General features: G+C 43.7%; 1 protein-coding gene across 8 annotated transcripts in view; it reads right to left on the reverse strand.

Moving 5' to 3' along the window:
- plch2 (phospholipase C eta 2) overlaps positions 1 to 24,120 on the reverse strand; it is a 134,308-nt gene that overhangs the window by 36,632 nt on the left and 73,556 nt on the right. For 2 of the 8 annotated variants that reach the window (XM_011477695.3, XM_011477694.3), the window contains exons 1-4: positions 14,612 to 15,172; positions 11,654 to 11,800; positions 5,584 to 5,827; positions 5,293 to 5,422 (exon numbers count right to left, since the gene is read on the reverse strand). In XM_011477695.3, coding sequence (XP_011475997.2) covers positions 5,293 to 5,422; positions 5,584 to 5,827; positions 11,654 to 11,800; positions 14,612 to 14,870 — 780 coding nt within the window. In that variant the 5' untranslated portion in view covers positions 14,871 to 15,172. Of the gene's footprint in view, positions 1 to 5,292; positions 5,423 to 5,583; positions 5,828 to 11,653; positions 11,801 to 14,611; positions 15,182 to 17,566; positions 18,035 to 24,120 lie in introns of those variants that run through there. The other 6 variants (XM_023957094.1, XM_023957095.1, XM_011477693.3 and 3 more) reach the window with 4 other exon arrangements.

The following is a 24,120-nucleotide window of genomic DNA, read 5'->3' on the forward strand; positions in this document are numbered from 1 at the left end:
GTAGAGGATGTTATAGAAACTGGAATCCATCATAAACAATCCTCTTCATCGTCATCTTCCTCTGCATGAGACCAGGTGTGCACTGAGGAGCTCCTTCAGTCAGAGACTAACACTTCAATGCAGGAAGGAGCGCTTCGCAGATATTTCCTTCCGTCAGCTATTAGACTCTACAACGCCTCAGACACTGGAAACTCATTAGTATTCTTATTAAAATTTTAGCTGTATTTCTAGTGTAATTATCTACCCGCTGGTTTAAATAGAGCTATGGTAACAAGGTAATTAGTGGGATTACTAAAGTTTCATTCCATTACTCTATATTACTCCAAGAACTCTGGTTTTTACAAACCAAGTTAAAGGAAATATTCTTATTTAATGTCATACTTCACATTTATCAGTGCAGCAGACAAAGACAGGCATGTGGACACACATGGATGTCATCAGACATCCTGAGAAGAGTTGAGCTCAACCCAATCAGAGACAGTTTTTTTTGTTGTCCTGAGAATCAGATTCTTCAGAGCAAATTACAGATGGAAGCAGCAAATCTATGAGACTTCAGGTTTTGCAGGTATCAAACTAAAAAATGGCTTTATTTGAGTCAAATGGGAGCACCTCTGTGACAGTGGGACCTTTGCACCGAAGCCAGCTGTGTTTATGTTCAAGGACAGTAGAGTAGAATGCGGCTGAGGTTTTGCTTACATCCTGGCTTATGCTGAGCTATTCTAAACCAGCTGACAAACAACCCAGTCAATGGCATACATGACCCAGAGGTTTTATAGAACCTGGGGCCTCATTTATAAACGTTGCGTACGCACAAAAGAAGGCGTACGCCACTCTCTACGCAATAGTTGAGATTTATAAAAAGCAAACTTGACGGGAAAATGTGCGGTCCTTCGGGCAAGCTCTGACCCAGGCGTACGCACAAAAACGGGTGAAATGAGAAACGGCGACACCGTCGGCAGATGGAAGAAACACGTGAAAGTAAAAATGACAATACTGCCTCTCAGAAATAACATGAAGACTTCACAAAGCAAGTCTTACAATTAACAGCTACACCAACACCCGTTTGATCGATCAGCAGTGAAACAAACAAAAAAATCAAACGAAAATTACAACAGAAATTCAAATGAACACTTATTTGCAAAAAGAAAAGTGAAATATTTTCTGCAATATTGGCATGTTGTGCAATTCATCCTCATAAATAATATATTTAACAGAACGAAATAATGTACAAAACTGACATTCCCGTCAATGTGTCCGTCTGGCGGAGCAGATATAGGTGCAATTAGACAGACAGATGGATAGATAGAGAGAGATGCATTAAGTGTCCACTAAGGAAAGTTGTTTTCATATTAAAACATTTCTTCATAAGCTACAGAATTATGGTATTCATGCCTTTAGTTTGTTTTATTTTTGATCAAACAATGTATGGCGTATGTCTCGACCATTCAGAAAGCAACAAGAAATTACATTTGCGCTGAACAATTTCCCATTTCCACGTCGATTATTACCGACATCTGCAGCTTGTCAGATGTAATTAAATGGATGGAAATAAAATGCCCCATCACAATGCGTAATGACGCACAATGGCTGATCTTACGCTCTTAGAAGATGTGGCAAATGGAAGAATTCGGAGTGAACGCATCTTTAGACAGCAAGAAGACTTGCTGACAAACGAGGACGAGTGGCTTATGAGCCGGTTCCGACTTCCTCTGCGGGCTTTTGGGGGTGTGTCACCCCGTGCATCTGGCGCGTCGGTGTCCCCCTGCGCCTCAGTCACCACTCCACTTAAAAGGGATTCCCCAATTATTGCCGCCAGTCTCTCATCAGGAGGGGTCAGCTCCGGTGTCGTCCCCCCCCCCCCCCACACCCACACCCATGGCAGACACGGGTGTGTGTGTGTGGGGGGGGGGGGGGGGGGGGGGGGGTCAGCGCTAGACGTTTTTTTGCCTTGACTTTGATGTCCGACCTTTTTCTTTTTTATTTCGGCCACGGTCCGAGGTTGTGAGGCTACAGCATTTACGGCGTCTGCCACCGTTTGCCACTCACATGCCTTTTTGGCATTAGTAATGCCCACACTGTGCCCTCCAAACAACATTATTATCCTCTTTTCCACCTCGCCAACGATAACTTCTACTTCACATTGAGTGAAGTTACGTTTTTTTGATTTTCTCTCCGTGTTTGGCATGGTTTCGCAATCAATGAATATTCATTTGTGGGCGTTTCACGGACTATTTATGGGCAACTATAGGCGTGTCATGAAGCCGCAAAAGCTGCGCAGCATTTAGAATTGGTTGTGATTTATTAAGAGAAAGATGCGTAGGATGTGCGTGCGCACGGTTTTATAACTCCGAATATTTCTGTGCGTACGCACATCCTATGTTTCATCCGTACGCCACTTCTGACGCAAATACTACGCAAAGTTTTATAAATGAGGCCCCTGGCCTGAAGCTGGCCATACTGCAGAAGAGCCCACACATTACCCTTAACACCCACTCTGATGGAAATTGTATTTTTGGTCATTTTAACATTTTCTTTTGGCACTTTTCCGATAATGTAGGACAAAGAAAATTAAGCTTAAAACTGCATTTTATTTATTTATATGGTTTTGAATTGGGAGCAGATGAAAAATAACACTGTTGGAAAAAGATCGTAGCAGTGACAGAAGCTACAGTTGGTAGGCTACAAGCTCCCTGCTCTGCTCCATTCTGATCGTCCACTGTCAGACCAACAGATCCATGGACGTCTTTGTTTTCCTCGTCTGAGCTGGAATCTGGATCAGAACTGGACAGATGGATATGCTTCAATATTGCTTACCATTCATGTTGCACCACTAATGATAGGTTGGGGTTGGGACATGCTGCAAGCCAGTGGGAGAGAGTGCAAACAAAGAGATGATGGGAAATGAGGAAAGGCTTACTATGCTACCATGGTCTTGCCCACAAACAAATTTCTGAAGAACCCCTGCCACTCCGCAGAAACTATGTCCCAGAAACGACAGTGTTTTTGGTTAGAAGAACATAATGACAATTTAAAGACCACTGGGAACTATTTATAACAAATCAAAAGATGATGGGGTGGGACTTGGGAGGACTTGGAAGGATCTGGGCTCTCACAGACAGCCATGCGTGAGAAGGTTTACATTAGAAGGAAAGGTTTGGATTTCACCTGCGGTTACAGCAGCAGACATTCAACACCTTTAATCCTCCACCAGCCAAAATACAGGAGGGGTGAAGTTCTGACGAGTCTTAAAACATGAGTTTCATTCATTCATTAAAAAAAGAGGAAAGGTTGGAATGTCCTCTGTCTGTCAGTAACTCTCCATTATTTGGCCATGCTGTGGACAGGCGTTCTTTTTAAGGTTGAGCTGCATTGGTTTTAAGGGAATGGTTGGTCCGTCTTGTTTTTCCTGTGTCAGTTTGTGTTTGTCAGGAGAAATGACTGAAAAAAGCTTTAAATACTCAAAACCAGCCAGCAGGGCTCATGGCAGATCATGAATAGGGGCGTTTCATGAAATGCCCTCTAGACTAGAGTTTACAGACCAGTTGGTCTTTACAGATTTTTGTGGATCAAAACAAACTCAAGCTACCAGAAAGCTCTTCCCCCCTTTCTCATAAGCTCTTCAATGACTTTAGTATATAGAAAGCAGAATTAGTGAAATCCCTCTGCGCTTCAGCTCCTCTACTGCAGGTTTGGCACTTTTTTCCAGCTGAACTTGAGCTTTTTTGATTGATTAAATAAATGAGTGGAAAAGGAAGCTCTGAGCTGGGTATGATGTCCCACTATTTTGACTTTAACAGCAAAAGCCTGAAGGATCTGGAGACTGTTTAAAGTAGTTTGTGAAATCTTTTCACTGCTGCACTGAATTGATCATTTTTGCAACATTATTGAAGTTTTTTGTCTCATTTTTTGATTTTCTTTTTCAGCTAGTTTAGCACCTAATGTTTCACTTGATGTTGTCGGAGTTACTGTTTTAGTGTTTTTCAAATCCTTTTAAGTATTATAAAGCACAAAAATTGCTCATGTTAGCATTTGATTGGTCTATTTTTTAGCTCCTTTTGTCTTAGTTTCAGCATTCCAGCACTTTGAGTTCATTAAGCAAAAAAACAAACAGTTTTCTTTCATCAACATCCAGCATTACTTCTTGTCATTTCAGTGTCCTGAAGACAATTCATTTTGTTACAGATTATTTTGCATTTTCAGCTAAAACCTTTCGGCCATGCCAGTTCTTAAGAAGACATAAAGGTATATTTCCAGTGTTCTACGGTTTCCTCTTTAATCAAATGTTGATCCGTGTTTCCCGTATTTAGTTCCATTTCAGATTAATATAAAAAGACCTTGCTCTGTCAGAAACTGTGTAACCTCCAGGTGTTTTGTTATGAACCAATGACTTGCAGTACCAGACCTTAAACTCAGGCTGCAACTTTTTGGACACCGCTAAGTTTCCAGGAATTAGACAGATCCCACAGTCAGAACACGTTTGGTCTTTCAACAGGGTTCTGGTGTTTGTGGATGTTCCAGCTGCTGCTGTGACAGATATGAGAAGATATTCCTCTTGCATCACAGCCATTCATACTGGTTTTATTAGTCGCCATGTGGCCACATCGCTCTGGTGTGATCAGATTCTTCACACGGGAGAAGAAGCATCTTCAACAGGCTAATAATCCTGTAAGCAGGTTTAAGGCAAACTAGCAAAGAGGCTGCCAACGCACAAATCTGTATCAGTGTCTCACACAAGCACACCTATCTGGACGCACACACTCAGTCTGTGGTTTGTTTACCCTGTATTACACCAGGGGCCATCTGTGTCCCCAGAGAGCCATATGGAGGGCCGAAAACAGCCTGCTGGCTCGCTGCTCCACAGGAGGACGACAAAACCAACATGTCTGACATGTTAATCCCTGCTGCTGAGGGTCAGGGCCCACATCTGCACCACTTACTGATGTTGTATGGCTTATTCACACTTTGCCAAGAGGTTAAGCAGCTACTCAAACTCAAGTGGCTCCAACAGCCCCCTCGGCTCATATTAGACTACTTTGCAGTACGTCACTCTGCAGGATTGTAAGCCTTGTCAAAGTAAAAGCCTTTACTGAGAAATCCCTGCTCTGTGAGAAAATCCACACCTTAGTGCTGCTGCTGTAAACCACCAACCCCTATAGGAACGACCGAAAAACAAGGCTGAGGGACATGAAACGAGGTTTTCTTCAAAAAGAAAACTACATCTGATGAAACCAGCTAAATACCCAAACAATTCTGATAACCTGGGTCTGAATGGGCATGACCTGGTTCCAGTACCTTGAACATCTGCTTGACCTTCTGCCGGGGCAGGTTCACGTTGAGTTTGTGGAGGAGCTGGAGAACCTCATTGATGCTTAAACTGCCGTCGCCATTCTTATCCGCCTCAGTAAAGGTCTGCTTCAACCACATGAGGGGCGGAGTTAAGCAAAGTCACCAGGAAAACAGCATCCATGACATTACGTTTGTTCAGAAGTATAAAGACCGGCAGGCCTTAAATGTAAGTGATGGAGCGAAAACATTCAATAAGGGTGGAGTCACCCTCACATTTGACAGCTTGCAGAAGGATATTGGTCACGGGTACGCTGCCTCTTCGCCAGACTGTCCTCGTCGCTGATGCCAGCCATTAGATATTTGAGGCCTGTTATCCAAGTTCTGGCATCCTCTCCGGTGCCGGACACCAAGTCTAGAGACTCCATGTGTTCCCCATAGTAGAGGCTGAAGCAACAGTTTTGGTTGAAACTGCCCTCTGCGTACCGCTGGAAGATCTCCGACCGTTTTCCCTCACAAACTTCACGGATGGAGTCAATAGAGACTGTCAGAGAAACAAAGAAAACAGTTTAGTCACCAACAGCAATGATGAGGCAAACCAGGATGACTTTACTGCCTTGTTATTATGTTTGACGTTCATACTGTCAAATCACTTTTTTATAGGATATTCTTACAGCTTTTCTTATAAATCCAACACCAGGCAGGAGTTGTGTTTCTGACGTGGTCATTACAGGCTTTCCAGCAGCACCTCAATCTGGTTAATCAACATGGTTAGTCTGGTTCAGGGGTTCCCAGATCCAGGCCTCGAGGGCCGGCCTCCTGCTGGTTTTCCAGAATACCTGCCTCATCTGCTGCTGAGTACCTTGATCAGGTGTGTTAAGCCAATAAGGAGCTTCAATGGCAGGTCGGTTGGAAAGCATGTAGGACACCGGCCCTCAAGGCCTGGATTGGGGGACCTTTGGACTGTTTGGTCACCAGCAACTACAATAACATCCAGAATGGGGAAGACATGTTTCTTCCAATTGTGGAGCACCTAAAGGAAAACCAGGATGACACACACACAGAGGAAAGTCCATCCTTTTGTTTTTTTAAACTTGTCCTGTCTAGTAGATGAGCCAGCAGATCAGAGCTGCTTTTTTCTGATTTTACTGTTACAATAGGAGTTCATGGATTTTAAGACACACAAGGTATATATTTGTACAAATCTCTTTTGTATTTGAGGCTAAACATTATTTTATGTTTACCTACAAAAGAAGAAGAGAGTGGGATGTTGGAGACAGGGTACAAAAGAATGAACAAAAACCAAAGGAAAAAAGGGGATTAAGGAAGCTTGAGGATGATTAAAGCAGCAGGGGGGGTGGTTGAATCATAAAGCAACAAGTTGCTGGAGGTTTATCATCATTGCTGTCAGGTGTAGATGTTAGTCAAAAGGGGCGGGGCCTGTCCACACACATTCAAATGCTACAAACATTCCTTCATCTTTCAGTCTTCACATACAAAGACATCAACATGGTAATTGGCGTATACTTGTGTAGCTTTTTCTACCTTCCTTGAAGGCCCAAAGGGCTTGACAGTCACAAACCCATTCACAGGCATGTACAAAATACAACTACAGCTCACGCATACTAGTATGCGTGCATACAGACACGTCAAGCGCATCATTCTGTCACACAAACTGTGTGCGCAAAGGTGACCTAACACCTTTGCTCAGGTGAGTGAGTGGAATTTCTGGAATGTAAAGAGAGAGAGTGTCAGGTAACCCCCACTCTAAGACCCCTACGAAGCAGCAGCAACAGCCAAGGTTTCTCTGCACGGTATAACAGATAGAGGAAATCTGCTTGTCGGCCAATCACGTAAGCCACCCAGACCAGCAGGACCGCCACATGAGCCCCCAATGCCAGAGAGCAGGCGAGCACCGAGAGTGCAAGCTCCAGCCAAACTGGAAGAATAGTCCTCCTCGGCTGGGCCAGGGGGCCCCTAACCCTGGAGAGCCCTCCAGCCCCAGACAAGAACCTCACCACCAGCCAGGAGTTCTAAGGATCACCCCACTCCAACCCCAGGCACAAACCAGGGTCCCCCCCAAGAGAGACCTGCGCCACTCTCAAGTGTGCATCACAAGCTGACCCCCCCCCCCCCCCCCAATCACCCTAATTTCGGGATTATATGAGGAAGGAGGGTAGTTTGGGGACAGCTTCACCCAATTGGTGAAACAACTGCCCCCCCACCCCCTACCAGCATTAGGCCCAAGTCTCCCCAGCCCAGGGTTCCCATCCCAACAATAGCTGCCCCCCCATGCCACACAAGCAGAGAGTAGCCAAGAAAGGGCCAGTCCCAAGGGCAAGCCAGAGCCCCCCCATCTGCAAGTGTTGTCCCAGTTAGAGCTCTGGTCAGGCATTGGCGGGTTTCACCAGTCAGCGTGACCATGATAGCCTCAGTGCAAACCCCGACCCGCCAACCCTCTGCAGTTCCATCCAGACATTCCCAGCTTTCCACAAAACACAGAATGTATATCTTCAAATAATAACAAACGGACATCAATTTTTATTTCAGTTTATGACCAAAACTTTCTGACAAATGCACAAAACCCAGAATAAATGGTTAGTGGTTGAACAGAACCATCAGAAAGGTGGGCTCACTATTAGCTTTGAGCTGCAGGTGGTAGAGGAACGCTGGAGCTCTGCTTCACACTTTCTCACGTAAAGGGCATAAATGTAACATTTCTTTCCAATATCTGTTACATCTATTGAACATGTCCTCTCAGCTCCTCTTTTGTTACCCCCCCCCCCACACACACACACAGACTGCAGCAGAAAAGCCTTATTTTATCTGATCTGTCAGTTTTATCCACCAACTTGTGTATGAAACACTTTGGGCAGATGAATGTGATAAATAATTAAATCTCCTTAAGAAGCTTATTCTCAGGACCACAGAGGAGGGAAAGCAACAGGAAGCTGATCCTTTAAGCTCGTGCTGTGAGCTCCCATCAAGAGGCCCCCACACCTCATCTTCCATTCTGAAGAACCAGGGGGAAAAGGGCTTTGCTTTCTGCAGCAGACATCCCAACAAAACACGTCCAAAGTTCTGGACACCATCCAGGGAATTTCAGATCGTCAGCCAGCAGATTTGATACCTGCTCACTGCCGTTAGTTAGGCGCACCTGTGGCCAGACAAAGGCCAGAGGACCGGACCAGAATTAGCTTCATCATCATCATCATCAGCAGGATAGAACTAACCTGTCTCATGACGGCCTAAAACCAGCTCCTGTTCCTTATTAATGTGTATTAATGTGATGAATTCTGCTGCACTATGACTAGAAGAGCTGACATTTTCTCTACCTGCTAACCCACCCAGACGTTGGGGGGGAAGCGGCTGCTACAGCTGCCATGGCAGGGGTCTTGGCATGGGGGGGACTGGGCATTCTCCCTCTTTTTACATTCCATCACCCACCACAGCAGAACACAAACACTCACCTGAGCACAGGTGTCAGCTCACCTTTGCACAAACCGTATGCTTGACAGAATGAAATGCTTGACGTGTTTTCTCGTATGTATGTGTGTGCGAGCTGCAGTTGTATTGTGTACGTGTTGACATCTTTATATGTGAAGATTTTTGGAACAAACAGGTGTGTTTGTAACGTGTGTGTGTGTGGACAGGCTCCGCCCCTTTTGACTAACATGTACACCTGACAGTATTGAAGATTAACCTCCAGCAACTCAAAGCCCATGGAGACAACTGTTGTTGTGATTTTGGGCTATACAAATAGTACTTGTTGCTTTATGATTTATTGCCCCTTTACTTCTGTAAACCCCTTTTTTTTGTTCCCTTATCTCTCATTTCCAACATCCCCCTCTCTTCTTCTTTTCTATCCTGTCCCACAAAAAAATGAGTATCCAAACATCATCAATGTAAATAAAGTTTAGCCAAAAATACAGAAGAGGTTTGTATTATTGTATTATGTTTGAAATATGACCTAGTGTGTCAGAAGATTCATAACCCCTGTTGTAACAGTAAAATGGGTCCAACACAAGAAGCTTTCTGCTCTTATCTGTTTGCTCAGCTGTTGGACAGGACAAGTTAGGACAAAAAAAAAGTCTCTGTGAAAAACCAGTGTGCTCCGACTATAGACCACAATGCATTGCATTGCATTTGAACAATTTTGTGAAAAAAATGTGTTTAAATGTTTGTTTTAATAAAAGGTTTTCATCATCAAAACATTAAACAGTTTTCATCATAAATAGCTGTCATAAAATCCTGGTATTTATTAGATTTTCACTTTGTGAAATCAGTGACGTCATATTTGACATTTAAAAAAAAAAAATAGTGGTAATCATAGTATCCTAATTGCTCTAGTACCGCACTATATCATTTTTGAGTAGTTAAGGATTAGAGAAGGAATTCAGACATAGCTCAAGTGTTTTCTTACACATTGTATAATTTAAAACTCTCAGAAAATGCCTTGCTTCCGGTCTCAACCAATTGAAGTCAGTTCAATTGTCATTTTGTCAGTCGCTATGTTGGGACAAGACGTCCTCAGTAAGCCGTGATTTGTCCGTCTACATTTCTATGGCGACCACTCTTTCCAACCAGAAGTGAGCATGTTAAAAGGCCACACCCCTTTCACTGAAATCGGGTCCAGGAGAATCTGTCAAACGCTTCAACTTTTATTGAGGCATCTGATTGGTCAGTTTATAACTTGAATAACTTGCATCCACAATCTAAGGAAGAGGAGATAAGACATGAGGAGGAACTTAACTATTTAGACTTTGAAATATTTGAGACTATATTTAGTCTTTAACCCTTGTGCTATCCTAGGCACTTTACCAGTGGGAGTTGGGTCATCTAGACCCACTAGACAGTGCTCTGAACCTTTTTTCTTCAATGATTTGTGATCTTCACTGGTGTCCATGGATTACATGAAATCTTTCCACCTTTATCCACCTTTGTCATGGTAGGGAGAACACGTCAATGGAAGGGGGGGGGGTCATCTAAGATAGCACAAGGGTTAAAACAAACTTCTTCTTCATCATCTGGACAAAAAGCAACGGTAAGAGGTGAACTTTCCCTCTGAAATGATGCTTTTTTTTAATGACATTTATGATGGTACACCACTGTCCCCAGCTGTGGCAGTTCTCTAGAACATTGGACAGGTAACCGTTTTTGGAGGAACATCGGCTCTGTAGCGCTACAAAGACACTGCTAAAACACAGTGGATTCAGTTCTGTTCTTATATTTATGAAATACCGTTTTATTCATGTCCTATGAACTCATCTTGTTGTAGTTATCTGCTATGTCTTAAAGTTTGGTCCGTGAAAATACTGTCCGACTTCAAACCGGTCCGTGTTTCCATTTAGCTGACACACGGAACAGTTTGTTAGCATAGCATCATAGCATTAGCATCTAACAACAGTGCTGTCTCCAAATCAACACTTTTTATCATCTGAATGCTACTACTGTTAATGAAGCAGCTTTATCCTTCACTTCTGACTGGATGCTATAAAAATCATTACAGGTTTCCCTGTTTGATCAGCAAAAACCAAATGCTTCACAGTTGAAGTGACCGCAGGGTATCCTGCGTCGCGTGTGCTTGTTTACCACGCATGCAGACAGTAGAGACGAGGGCAAATGATATGTATCGTTTTATCGCCCACCCTTGATTTTGCCGTTTTCAGCCTTAGTAAAAATAAGAGCTGTCCAAGTTGGACAGAAAAACTCCTGAACAAATTGAGGGCTGTGCCCTTCACACCAACAGACTGCTTCAGTCAGGATAATGAAATCCACTGTATCAAAAGCAGCAGTGATATCAGGAAGAATTGATACAGCAGATGACCCACAATCCTCAGCTAAAAGCAGGTCATTGTCCAACCTAAGAAGAGCTGTTTCACTGCTGTGACAGGATTTAAAACCAGACTCAAACTTCTGAAAAACATCATCAAATTCTAGATGGTCCTGTAATTGACATGTTTTATTCTGATAAAGGTTCACTTTTCGCGGCCTTGCAGATGGTTTACCATGTAATTTTGGATGTCTTATTTTTATAGTGCCTTGTATTCTGTGTCCTGATTGGCTGTTGACCAATCAATATCCTTGGAGCTATGTCTCCTGTAAAGTACAGAATGCATTTAGCCACCAAGAGTTACAGAAATCCTTGATCGCAATCAGACCTTTGTTTTCATTCTATAATGCTGGACTTATTTTTCTAAGAAAGGTTTGAACTTTAAGAGTTTAAACAACATAGATGCATTGAAAACTAGAAAAAGGACATTTCAATGATACAGTTTTTGAAAAATAAGTTAGAAGAAAATGTCACGTGTGACTAACAAAACCACTTTTTCTGTGAAGCAGCCTGAAAGCCCCTGAAGCAGAAACTCACTCTTGGCCTTCTCGTTCTTGCGGGACGGCCTCCAGCGGATGCAGGACTTGTGCTCGTCCAAAAAAAAGAAGCGAACCAGTCCCTTGGAGCCGCCACGGAGCTTCACCATCTGGGTCCCCATCTGCATGGAGCTCATACATTTCTCCACTGAAGGAAGGAGAGAGGAGAGAGTGTTGAGTGTGTCAGTCAAGCCTGCTATATGTTCTCACAAAGATCCATCTGGGCTCTTGAGCAGCTTTGGTGTTTACTCAGCAACACTGCAGAGGAAACAAGTCTGGACCCCACAACATGGCAAAGAAAATCCAGATATTTGTGTCTATGAATGAAAACAAGAAGCTTTTTGTGAGGACGGTTCTGGTTCTGCTTTATTAATCCTATGAACATTAAGAATGTTTGTTGTAGACTAGGGATGGGTATCGTTAAGGATGTAACGGTACTACTCTTATCAATACTGCTTATCGATCCGGTATTTTAACGATACTCTTATCGATACTTTATGAGGACGAAAAATAAATAAATAAATAACAAATTAAGAACATATAGTGTTTTATTTCCTCATTTTGCAACAACATTGTTTTTTTTTTAAACATTTTACTTTATACATGAGAATGTTCCAGAAAGGATATTTATTTAATTATTTAAACTAATTATTTTTATTCTTTATGAGCGTGATGTTTCCTTTGATCTTTTGTCCATTTTCCACAACCTTGAGAAGACAAACACCCAGAGTTAAGTTAAGTTAAGTTAAGTGAGATGATGGAAACAAATTCACTTTGATACAGACTCCTTTCTGTTTCTTTATTTTTCTTTAAATCCAGTAAACCCAATAAATTATATTAATTTAATGGATGACGAATATCATTAGTAATTAATTATTATTACGTTTTAGGAAGCAGCTGTTAGTTTGCTGCGGGTCTGAAACCATCAGCGCTGAGTCTAAGGCCAGCCTTTCTACCTGTTCGTTGTCTGCTCCGTCTGGTTCGATCTGAACTTTCAGTTTTTATTGGAAGATCTTCTAGAAAACCAGAGCTGAAGTAAAGGTGCAGCATTCTGCTCTGATTCCTAAACTGTGAGCCAGAGCAGGAAGTGGGTGGAGTGGAGCTCAGTGCAGCTGTGCACTGACTGAGCATTGATCTGGCCATGCTGCCCCCCCCCCACCTCCAGGGCATGGTTAATGTGCTGCTGCTCTGCTCCCCTGACCTGAGATCCATTCCTGCTCTGAAAGAAATCAACAGAATCCCGACAGCAACAAACAAACCGAGAGAAGCAAGGAGCGCTATGCTCCAGGAACCACAACCAGACCCAGGGCAAGTTCATCTATTTATGCTGCTCTACCACTGTGTTGCATTAAAGGAGGATTCAGACGAGTCACTGACCTGTCCACCTGCTTTAACTTGACCTGACCCCCCCACACACACACACACACAATCACACACACAAATCCAGAAAATCGTTTTTCACAGTTTAAAGGATTTCAGTTTGATTTTAATGACAAATATTTCCGTCTCACAGTTGTCTTTGGTTCAGATAACCAGCATCCGTCAACAGATCACATTTCAAACTCTTCACTGTAAACGCAGCTAAATACAGGAGAAACAGCTGGACCGACTGCTTCAGGTCAACACCTTCATCAGTGAAACCCTGCTCCTCCCGGCTCGGGGGCAGGATCTAAGGCAGCAGAGCCCATCTCTTGGGGTTTCTGGTTTGAGTTCTTCCAGCGTTCGCCTGAGCCGTGTGAAGGAGTTTTTGAAGAGGCGACAGTGAGGTTTGCTTCTTCAGCTCACTGTGAGGGTCAGTGGGAACCTGCTCAGTGGATCTGTGTGGTGAGCACAGGGCCAAGCGGCTCTTCAGAGGGTGGAAGAGGTCAAAGTTCCACCAAGAAGATCAATTTTAGATAAATAAAGTGTTAAATGGAAATCTTAGAGTAGAAAAAGAGCCTCCCCCGTCATTTGATCATAGAGTGTGAAGCTGAAGAGTAGCAGAAGACTCACACACAGCCATACTGTATGGACCGATGGGAATCTGGGCTGGTTGCCATGGTAACAAGATTCCAGTTAGCACACGGGGATATAGAGATTGGCTGGAGAGAGAAAAAATTCCCACTGAAATGAAAACCGGTGAGAAAGATGTTCCTGTTCAAAGACGACGAGTGAAATTTTCCATCTGCATCCTCTAGTCCCAACCTTAAAACACAAAGGTTACAACCTGAGAATGCGGGGAGCAAAAGCCTTACACTCCTGACTCCTCTGGTCTCAGTTCTTCCTGCAGGAGAACAGCTGCGTCTTTCAGGCTTTAAGGATGACCTCCATTCAGGAGTTAACCGGCATTCATGTCAAACAGCTTAAACCAGCAATCAGCCTGGCTGACTCTCATAACCTGGTAACCTGGTAACCTGGCTGGCTGGCTGCGGTCGCCACGGCAGCCAGGTATGTGGGATTAACCCCTCTGTGAGGGTTTCAGGTTAAGCCTGGGGGGTTGGCGTCAGACCATATGCTAGAATCCTCCTGCAGATAAAGACGGCCCTGATGGTTTAATGACCACCCTGCAGAACTTCCATCGGGATTGTGGGTAGAAAAGAAAGACTCCCAACGAAGAAAATTAAGAGCAAAACGTTCAAAGGTGAAAACACAAAAAACGCACAAATAGAAGCATAATGCTGATGTGTCACTCAGAATCAGGAATCAAGCAAACATCCTTTTCCAAATATTAAGAAGCTTTATACACAAGTAGAAACTATTGCAAGCGCCATTAAATAATATTAAGGATTTGATGTGCAGTGACTCAAAGTCAAAACCATCCCAAATTCCCTCTACGCCTCATCAGGTCGCCTCTTCAGGGTCTGCAGACTTCATCCCGAGACTCAAAGCCTCTGTCTCACCTGCAGCAGCTCACCTGTGCAGCAACCAACTAAGGGGTCAACTGAAACATGCACAAGGCGCTGCCACGCCAAACGCTTACCCATGTAGCCCAGCCGCCACTTGGAGAAGGCGATGATGCTGCTGCCAATCCAGAAGAACTCCTCAACCACGCGGGACAGCGAGGGCTGCTGCTGCTCACAGAGAGCCCCCTCTTTGGCTCGCTCATTGTCCTCTACCAGGAAGAAGGCGCCTTTCACCGGAGGGCCTGGTTTGTCTCCGGTGGCGGTGGCGGCAGAACGCATCAAAACTGAAGAAACTGGGCCGAAGGGAGAGAAGCTGCTCTTCTTGACCGTGCTCATGTTTCTGCGCCGCAGCTGAAGATCAGCCGTCAAACTAGTCCAACTGGGATCTGAGGACAGAGCCTCTCACCAAAAAAGACGAAGCCCACAGCTGGAGGATCTGCAGCTTCACAGCTGCTCCGTCTGAAGAGCTCGAACGCAGATGCAGCTAGCCTCAGAGCCACAGCCCGTCTAATGGCCAGGCCTTCACCTGTGCACGCTCCTCTGCAGCTATTCAGCGCACCAGACCGGGAAAGCACGACAGCCGGAAGAAACTGTGCAACATGCTGTCCACGCAGCAATCCCTAATCCCTGCTGCAGTAATCCAGCTCAGAGATTTACCGCGTGAAACGCAGCGAGGCGCAGACAATAAGAGGGAAGGACTCCACCGAGCTCCATTCATAGACCACCATGTCCCCAAATCCTCAGGTTATAGATGATGGTATGGAGTAGAGATTATAGTAGAGATTACACCATGAGGGCTGCTTCTGCTGAAACCAGCTGAGAAGAAGATGGTTCAGAAAAACTCACCTCAACCCAAACTTGGATCAAACTATGCAGGCTTTATTTTTTTAAAAATCTGAAGATTTTAGGGAAATTCTCCAGGAGCTCATGCATTGTTCCACACACACACATGAAAAGGCACACACAGATACACACACACACACAAATCCATACACACCTGTACGTACACGGATCAATACACACAAATACATATATGCATGGATCCAAAAACACAACCAGTGCAAAACATAGATTCATACACATGTACACACACGTAGTTCCATACATACCTGCATATGCATGCACAGTCACACACACACACACACACACACACCCACACACACACACACACACGCACACACACACGCACACACGCACACACGCACACACACACACACAGACCAGCAGATTATCTGTGAAGATCACAAACAAACTGCTGAGCTGTTAAGCAGCACAGAAGAGAAGAGATGGTTTTGTGCAGACGAAGATTCTTCCATCTGAGTGCAAAGCCAGACAACAAGACGAAGAACGTCAGAACCCACATTCTGCCTGTTCCAGGCTGGAAGCATGACCATGACGTCACACAAACGCTCCGAGCTGCAGGCATGGAGCTAAAGGGGGGCAAGAGGGGCCCCCCCTGGATAAAGCTTTGTCTCACACACAAGTTTGGAGTCAAGATCACTACAATCATTAACAAAGATTAAGAAATCATCAATACAAGCTTCTTCAAACTTTACACTTGAACTCCATATGGGAAAGGAATTTTGAAGTTATATAAAAACTGTTTACAGAATTTTTAAACATTTAAAAAAGACTTTGGTTTCCATTATGTGGATACAGCAGACCTTTCATTGGGCTTAAATTCCTTATGGGAGAGGCATATTCAACTCTCCAGAGCCCCCCCCCCACACACACACACACACACACACACCACCACAACCCTGTTTTTCGTTTGCTGCTGCTTTACATAATAGCACCTCAGTTCTAATATTAATGATAACAATAATAAAACTGATTGAAATATGTATTTTGGATCCTTTCGTTCGGAACAGCCTTCCACTCTGCTGTTCTCATTTGCCCCCCCTCCAGTCTTTGGCTAACCCCCCCCCCCCGGCTAAAACAGGAGATTCCATGGTTGTTTTGCCAACAGATGCAATGAAACCGTACAGTAACCTTCTTGGGGGGGGGGGGGGGGGGGGGGGGGCATCACTGGTCCACCTCTGGTTGAGGACACCGGAATTCTCTGGAAGCTGGAATTGGGTCCAAGACCCCAAAGACCCAAAGATTTCTCTTCATATGTTAGTTTTCCAACTTTTTTGAAGGAGATTCAAATACATGTTAGATGAAGAGACTGAAAACTGAGTATATATTGTAAAGTTTGGTTGATTTTAGTTTTAATTTTTACAAAATACTACACTTAATCAACAAAGGCAGTAAGGTTCAGAGCCTGTCACACAGATTCCATTGGTAACAAACAGTTTACAAGAATATTTGAGGCATTTAAATCAGTTTTTATGATCAAATCAATCCCAGTAGAACAATGGAAACCAGGTCTTCTTATTTAAAGAGGCGACTCAAACAAACATCAGCCGTTGACTCTTAGGACTTTTTCTTGACTTTTTAAAACAATCATGTCCTTGTTTTTGAATTGTGAACTCAAATGTTCCTCAAATTTTTGGGATCGGCTTAAAGCACTTTAATTCAGGACGTCCCAAACAAAGAAAAGGTCTAAATCCTGCGTTAGCCCCCCCTTTAATTAATGTGAGTGTCTGACCCATTAGGAGGAGTGATCAGTGGGATCAGTGTTTGTGTACCCGGGTCCGTTTGGCCTGTCTGCTGTGGTCGCTCTAAGCACGAACCGTGCCAAGGCCAACTGGGAACTAAATCCACTCATAGACCGGACAGAGAAAACAAAGGTGTGTTTTGCTGGAAGGCTTCAGGGTTTCCAGAGGAATTGTGGGTCAGCTGAAGCTGGACAAGGAGAAATCATCGATCTAGCACAGATCTGCACATTGCTCCTGAAGGCGGCGCTCTTCCCAAAACACTCACAGACTGACAGCGGATCCTCAGTGAAGCTAAAGAGCAGGACATCCAACGCGCGCGCCTGTCTCTAAGTGGGAGGGTGCCACGCGCTCACCTCACCAGGTAAAAAAGAAAACCCCTCTGTTTCCTCCGTGCACGTGTTCCGCCCACGCGCGTGATGAGTCACTCACCTGTGCCTCGCGGCTGCGTTCCCGCGCTTCTTCTGCCGCTCGCCCATCCGTAAACGCTGTTGGGATAACGTAGGCTGGCGCGCGGGGGCTCCCAAACTTTGGACCAAGTGGCGTAAATCTGGATCCTGGACTGCCACTCCTTCAGGCTCCACGCGCGCGCCAGGTCGTAGAAATTCTCACTTCCTGTCATCACAACCGACTTCCTGCTTCCTCAGCAAGCGGGACACATGTCATCAATCAGGTGCGCACGTGCACGCACCCGCGTGTTGTTCAAGCACGCGCCTAAGGCTGGGACAGGCCGTGTTTAAGGGGATGTTTACTCCAGAGGTCAGGCTGGATGTGCCGCCTGCCTCCCTGGCCGGACTGAAGAAAACTGAAGCCTGGAAGCAAGAGCTGATCCTTCATAGGAGGAGGATGATGTTGTCCTTCATCTCAGCAGACCATCCTCATCTTTGCTTTTTGCCTTTGTTCGAGTGTAACAATAAATCCATGAATCGAATTCTGTTCCTAAGATCAAACCAGATTGATCTGTCTCAGCCAGCCGGAATTGAATCGAATTGAACTATGCCAATAAAAAACATTTGAAAATTAGATAAATTAATAATCAAATTGAAAATGAGAAAAACCATTTGGATTAAGGCAGTGCTTCTCAAATAGTGGGGCGCGCCGCAGCAGTAGCGGTTTTAGGCACAGGTAATACGGGCAATTTCCTGGAGCGCAAATTTAAGGGGGGGCGACAGCGGCTCAGTGCTTGGAGAAAAAAAATCTGTGCCACTACTGGTTTCCTATTATCTGTTATATCAGTGTTTTTCAACCTTTTTTGAGCCACGGCAAAAGTTATCCTTGACAAAAATTCCGCGGCACACCTGCATCCAAAAAAAAAAAAGGAGAAACTCATAGTCTGTATTGACCTCCTACTGCCCTTCTCACATGCAGTTTTGTGATAATTGTGGCAGAAAAAGCTGGAAGTTGCAGCAGTTTTTTATAAAAGATTTAATAAAAGTTAAGTTAGAAGATTTAAAAACTGCTTGATGTGTGTTTGTTGTGGTTTCAAGACATTTAACAGGGACGACTCATTGTGCGCTGAGACGCTGTCACTTTAACCCAATGCATCATGGGAGATGTAGTGCTATAACTGCTGCAGATGGCAGACAGACCAGCGTCTTTGAGCTTCATTGTTTTGTACACTTGTTCCACGGTCTGACACCGGATTCTGTGGGAAGCTACACCGCTAAAGACGAGCTTTAGCTGGTATTTTTGTTGGAACTGAGGGACTTATGGGCTAAATCGAAACAAGGACGTGAAGACTCTAACCACTTCTGATTGGTCTGATGATGTATGATTAAGCCTCCAAGAATGATTGGTGGAGACAGTTAAAGGGGCGGGACTTTTCAGAAAACAGCTGACGCTACGGCTAAATTGTGGTACCGTCATTCTTATCAAAATGCCTTTAATAGAATCAAATAAACACAAAGAAAAATTATTTTAAGAGCTTTTATTTTCCTAACTACTCAGTGTTTTATCAGGGCCTGTTTGGATGAACACAGAGCTGATATCCTGGAGATGGGAAATGCTTTAAGGTCAGTTAATGAGGGTAATCACCCACGGCACACCTGACCATCTCCCACGGTGGTTGAAAAACACTGACAGAGTTTGTAACAGTCTGATACTGCGAAACATTTTCTTTTTCCTAGGGGGGGCCTTGGAAAAAATAATTGAGAAGCACTGGATTAAGGTATGGTAGCTTATATATATATATATATATATATATATATATATATATATATATATATATATATATATATATATATATATATATATATATATATATATATATATATATATATATATATATTGTATATAAACAACCAAGAGCATTACAGCGGAGAACTTCCGGTTCCGGCTAATAATGTCCGGGTGCCATGTTGTCTGCAAGCAGGTCCTCTTGGTAAAGTGAACTCTGGAGTGCAGCGCTGACCGTGGTGCTGAACTGAATCAGAATCTTTTCTGCTCCATCAGAGATGAAGCTGACAGCAGTGGGTTTGCTTCAACCACTGAAGTGTACTAGTGCTGCTGCCCTCAGTGATGATGGGAAGCAATGACTACGTCGTCCAAGTTACACTCAAAAGACAAACGAGGGGTTCCACAGAAGAATCCATCAATTTGAGGAAGTTGCTAAACAGCTTAGAAATCTTTTAGTTTCTGAAGTGTTTCCTTCAAACTGCAAATGCAGACCAGCTTCTTAAATGAATTGCAGTCTGACGTGTGGTTAGATGTTTCTGAAAAACAAAACCATGAGAAGTTTGTTCTTATGCCACAGATGAAAACACACGAAGCACCTGAGCGCTGCAGTGGAAGCTGCAGAGCAGAACTTCTCAGAGGCAGCCGGGTTTTGTTTTGCTATAAATAACATGAACAGGATATTACCTCCACTCGTGCATGAGCACAGGACGTTTTAGCGGCAGAACGACCTCAATCTGAGGACTTTATGATGCCCTTGTGCACTCAGCATGATTGCTGCTCATCCAATCACAGCTTTCCAAATCTGTCTCTCCTGTCATTGGACCGGAACCAGACAGAATTTTTGTTTTTTTAATGAACGAAGGCCTTTTATTCTGCATAAATAACTTTTTTTAAACATCCCGGCATCCAAACAAATCTGTGTTGAATTAGTTTTCCCAGTTTCTGTCCTGAAACATTCACATTTATTTTTCTGTTTGAAAAAAGATGTGAAATGTTTTGCAGTTTTGTAACTTCTGATCTATGAGGTGTTTCCAGGCACGATTAACAAAACCTAAACTTGAAAATGTTGTGAAAACCTGTGCCAGCCCATCTTTGTTTATATTCCATAGATTCAAAGTTTCAGAACATATGGAATAGTTTGATTTATCCATATTTCCTAATTCTGCTTTATTCCCTTTCAGGGTCCACTGTAGCCTGACCACCTGTTATTGGGCCCTTACAGCCAAACTCCTTGGGCCCACTCAGCAAAACACAGCTTTGTTTTCATTGGCAGATCTATGAAGGAAAATTAAAAAGAACAAGTGTTTGCAAATTAACAAGTCTTCATCAGGAACAAATGTCCACATCCAAACTGGCCCAGTTCAAAACAGATTCCACGTCAGACCAGGGTCCATGTCAAACCCGTGGCAAAACAACCAACTCAAGTCAGTTCCAAGTCCACCTCGGGTTCATGTCCATGTTAGACCATATTCTACCTGAGACATACACTTACTGGCCACTTTGTTAGGCACACCTGGCCAACAGCTCTTTAATGCAGATTTCTAATTAGCCAGTCACATGGCAGAAACTCAATGCTCTAAGGCATGTAGACATGGTCCACCAAGGATTAAGGCGGTTCTGAAGGCTTAAGGGAGTCCTAGGCGTTCCCAATAAAGTGGTCATGAGTGTAAGTCTGTGTTCTGTGGGTCTACAGGCTAAGCTTTCTCTGGATCTCTGAGAACAGCTAATTGAATCTAAAAATGAAAAAGAAAGCAGGAATGAAGAGCTCTCAAAACTTTCCTGGAGGAGAAACAACAGGAAAGCACAACAGCTCTGGACTGTTTTTATTAGTATCAAGAACTTCATGCTAGTGAGGAGCAGACTTCAGACATCTATCCATTCATCCATTTTCAGAATCTGCTAAATCCCTTTTGGGGTCTTGGGGTGCTGGAGTGAACCCAGCTATTTTTGGGCAAAGGTGGGCTGCAGAATGAAACAGTCAGCAGTGTGTTGCACACACACACCAAGGGACAATTAAAAAAAACTACAAAGCATGTTTATGCACTGCGGGAGGAATCCTGGTGAAAGTCCACACAATGAGAACATACAAACTCCACACAGAAAGGACCCAGCCAGGATTCAAACCTTCTCGCTCTGAGGCGAGAGCGCTAACTACCATGCCACCCCACAGCCCTAAGCAGGGCTTTACAGTGAAGCACACAAAAAGTATGAGAAACCAGCACCTGTGAGGTTTGTGAGCTTGAAGCTCTCATTCCAGTAGACCAGTCTCCAAGATCTCAACCAAACTGCACTCAGCTCTGAGCTGAACAGTCCAGTTCAACTCTTAATGAAAACCGCTGAGCAACATTTTCTCCTCCTCATGCATCAAACAGCTACCTGAAGGAAGGCGACGCTTCATTCCATAATACTGCCAGCTTGGTTTCCACAAACCTTCAGCAGCATCTTCAACTTCTGCAGCATTTCAGCCTGTCCTGCTGCAGACAGAGCAGCATGGGAGGACCGGGCAGCACCAGGGTGGTGTGGGCTTCTCTGAGCTGCTGAGACAGAAACTTCATACACTGCTGTGAGGCATCTTCATCACACGCCTGTGTTAAAACTGCAGCCTCTTCATGACCCAGAACAGACTGCACTGTCAGCGGTTCATGGTGAAAAGAAGCCAACAGGGGTCGCTGCCTTTCATTTAACTTTTATAGAATTTATTTGACTTAGGCTGAAAGAATTTATTTTCATCTGAAGTTTGTTGCTTTAAGTGAACAAGATTGACCTTCTGACCCCTCCCTATTACCTTTCTGCATCCAGCTGCAGACACTCCACATCTGATAATCCCTTAGATTCAGAGCCTGCATTTTCAGCAGGGTCTCTCTAACTGTCAACGTCCAGTGTCACATTGTTCATGAATGGGGCATGGTCTTTTGGTCAAAAGCTGCTTATGGAGCTCCTTTGTAATGAGCAACATCAGTGATCAGGGCTGCGAAGTACGATCCATCAGAGCTCAATCATCTACCATCACACACCTGGTTCTGTTGCAGAAGACACACATGTAGATGGAAATTCGTTCAACAGTTGATCTAAACAAAGCCTTCTAATCATGGTTTTTTTCATAGGTCGCAGTCTGACTGAAGGCCCCCAGGCAGAAAGAAAGTAGCATTTGTCCCATGCAGCGGCTTCTAGTGACTCTAGTGACTTGGCAGCTGGGTGGCTCGGTTGGTAAGGTGAGTTGCTACCACGCAGGAATCCAGGGTTCAATTCCCGGAGGGGAATAAACAATGGTACTGAGTCAATTACCATATCAATGGCGAGCAATGAACATCACCCAGTGAGGGCCCTTAGGCAAGGCCCATAGCACTACTGCCTCTCAAGCGAGTTAGCGAAAGCAAGTTAGGATGCAGCTCACCACTCCCCCAGGGGATGGGTCAAATGTGGAGAAGAATTTCCCCATTGTGGGATCAATAAAGTACCAATTTAATTTGAATCGCCTTTGTCAAAAATGCCAGATAGTTGTTGCTTCATCAAATGCACAGTCGTCTTCTTGCACAGAATTCTGTCCTTAAATAAAAATTTGAGTATGAGCAAGTGTATTGTGTTTCTAGGTACTACTGCAAAGCTCTTAAATGATGCATGCTAAGACATAAACATGCTAACATTAAAGTAGCAGTGACTTACTTTGTTCATATCTTCAATAATAGATTCCATGACATCTCTGCTTACAATTTTACTAATACTCTAATAACTTGCATTAGCAATATAGAGCTTGCTTTTCGACTTTCCAGACCAGTCCTTTTCTACGTCTGGGTGGTGTAAGGTGAGGCCTTCTCCAGCAGGTAGATGCAACCATCCAGTGACGTGTGGTGAGGTTCACGGCTGGTGAGGCACTGATGTCATCAGTCAGATGTACAAACATACGAACCCTACAGAGTATCTAATGTACCATTTGATTGGCAACAATAAAAGTGTGTTGTTTACATTTTTATTTCAACATTTTTATTTTGCTTACAAACTTTAGCAATAAAAAAATGACCGAAATTGTTAATATTGACTTACTTTTACTAATAAATGAAGTCTGTGCTCCGCTCCTTCTGAAAAATCACATGGATGACCTGTTTGTAAAAGTTTCCTTTTCTTTCTTCAGTTTAAAAAGTCTTTCTGTCTCTCCACAAATGACTGAATTTAGACACTAAGTCTCAATTTAGAAAATTATGATAAACAATATTAAAGAAAAACTGGACGGCTGCACTTGACTTGTTACCACTAATTCAGTTATTCTTGAGCCCTCTGCCTTGATGCTCGTGTACTTTGTACCTCACCTACTGTATTTCTCATGTGCATTTTTAGCAGATAAAAAGACTAAATGGATCACAAACTGGCTCCAATGTAATGAGACAGTTGGTGAGAATTAGAAAACTGAAGTGATTAAAAATAGAGCGTCCTTTTATGATGATAATAGACAGACTGAAACAGTAAAGCTCATGCGTCGGGCACAGGGGGGGCACGGGCGGCTGGTGCTTCACCGCTGCTGTCTTGTTTGTTTGAACAGGAAATTTGTACATTCATTCCTTTTTTTTTCTTTTTTCAACAAAGAAACGTCGAGAACTCACACAGAAAAAAATAATCATAGAATTAACATCTAAAAAGTAATATTTGATTTTAAGTTTTAATTGGAAAAAAAGGTATAATCATTTATCTATCTTCTAAACCTGTTTTGTCCCTTTTGGGCGGCCGTGGTGCAGCGGTAGGGCGGACGACCCATGATCGTAAGATTGCAGGTTCGATTCCCGCCTTGCACGCCCATGTGTCGAAGTGTCCTTGGGCAA

Source organism: Oryzias latipes, chromosome 7 (assembly GCF_002234675.1).
Source record: "Oryzias latipes chromosome 7, ASM223467v1".
NCBI classification, from domain to species: Eukaryota; Metazoa; Chordata; class Actinopteri; order Beloniformes; family Adrianichthyidae; genus Oryzias; species Oryzias latipes.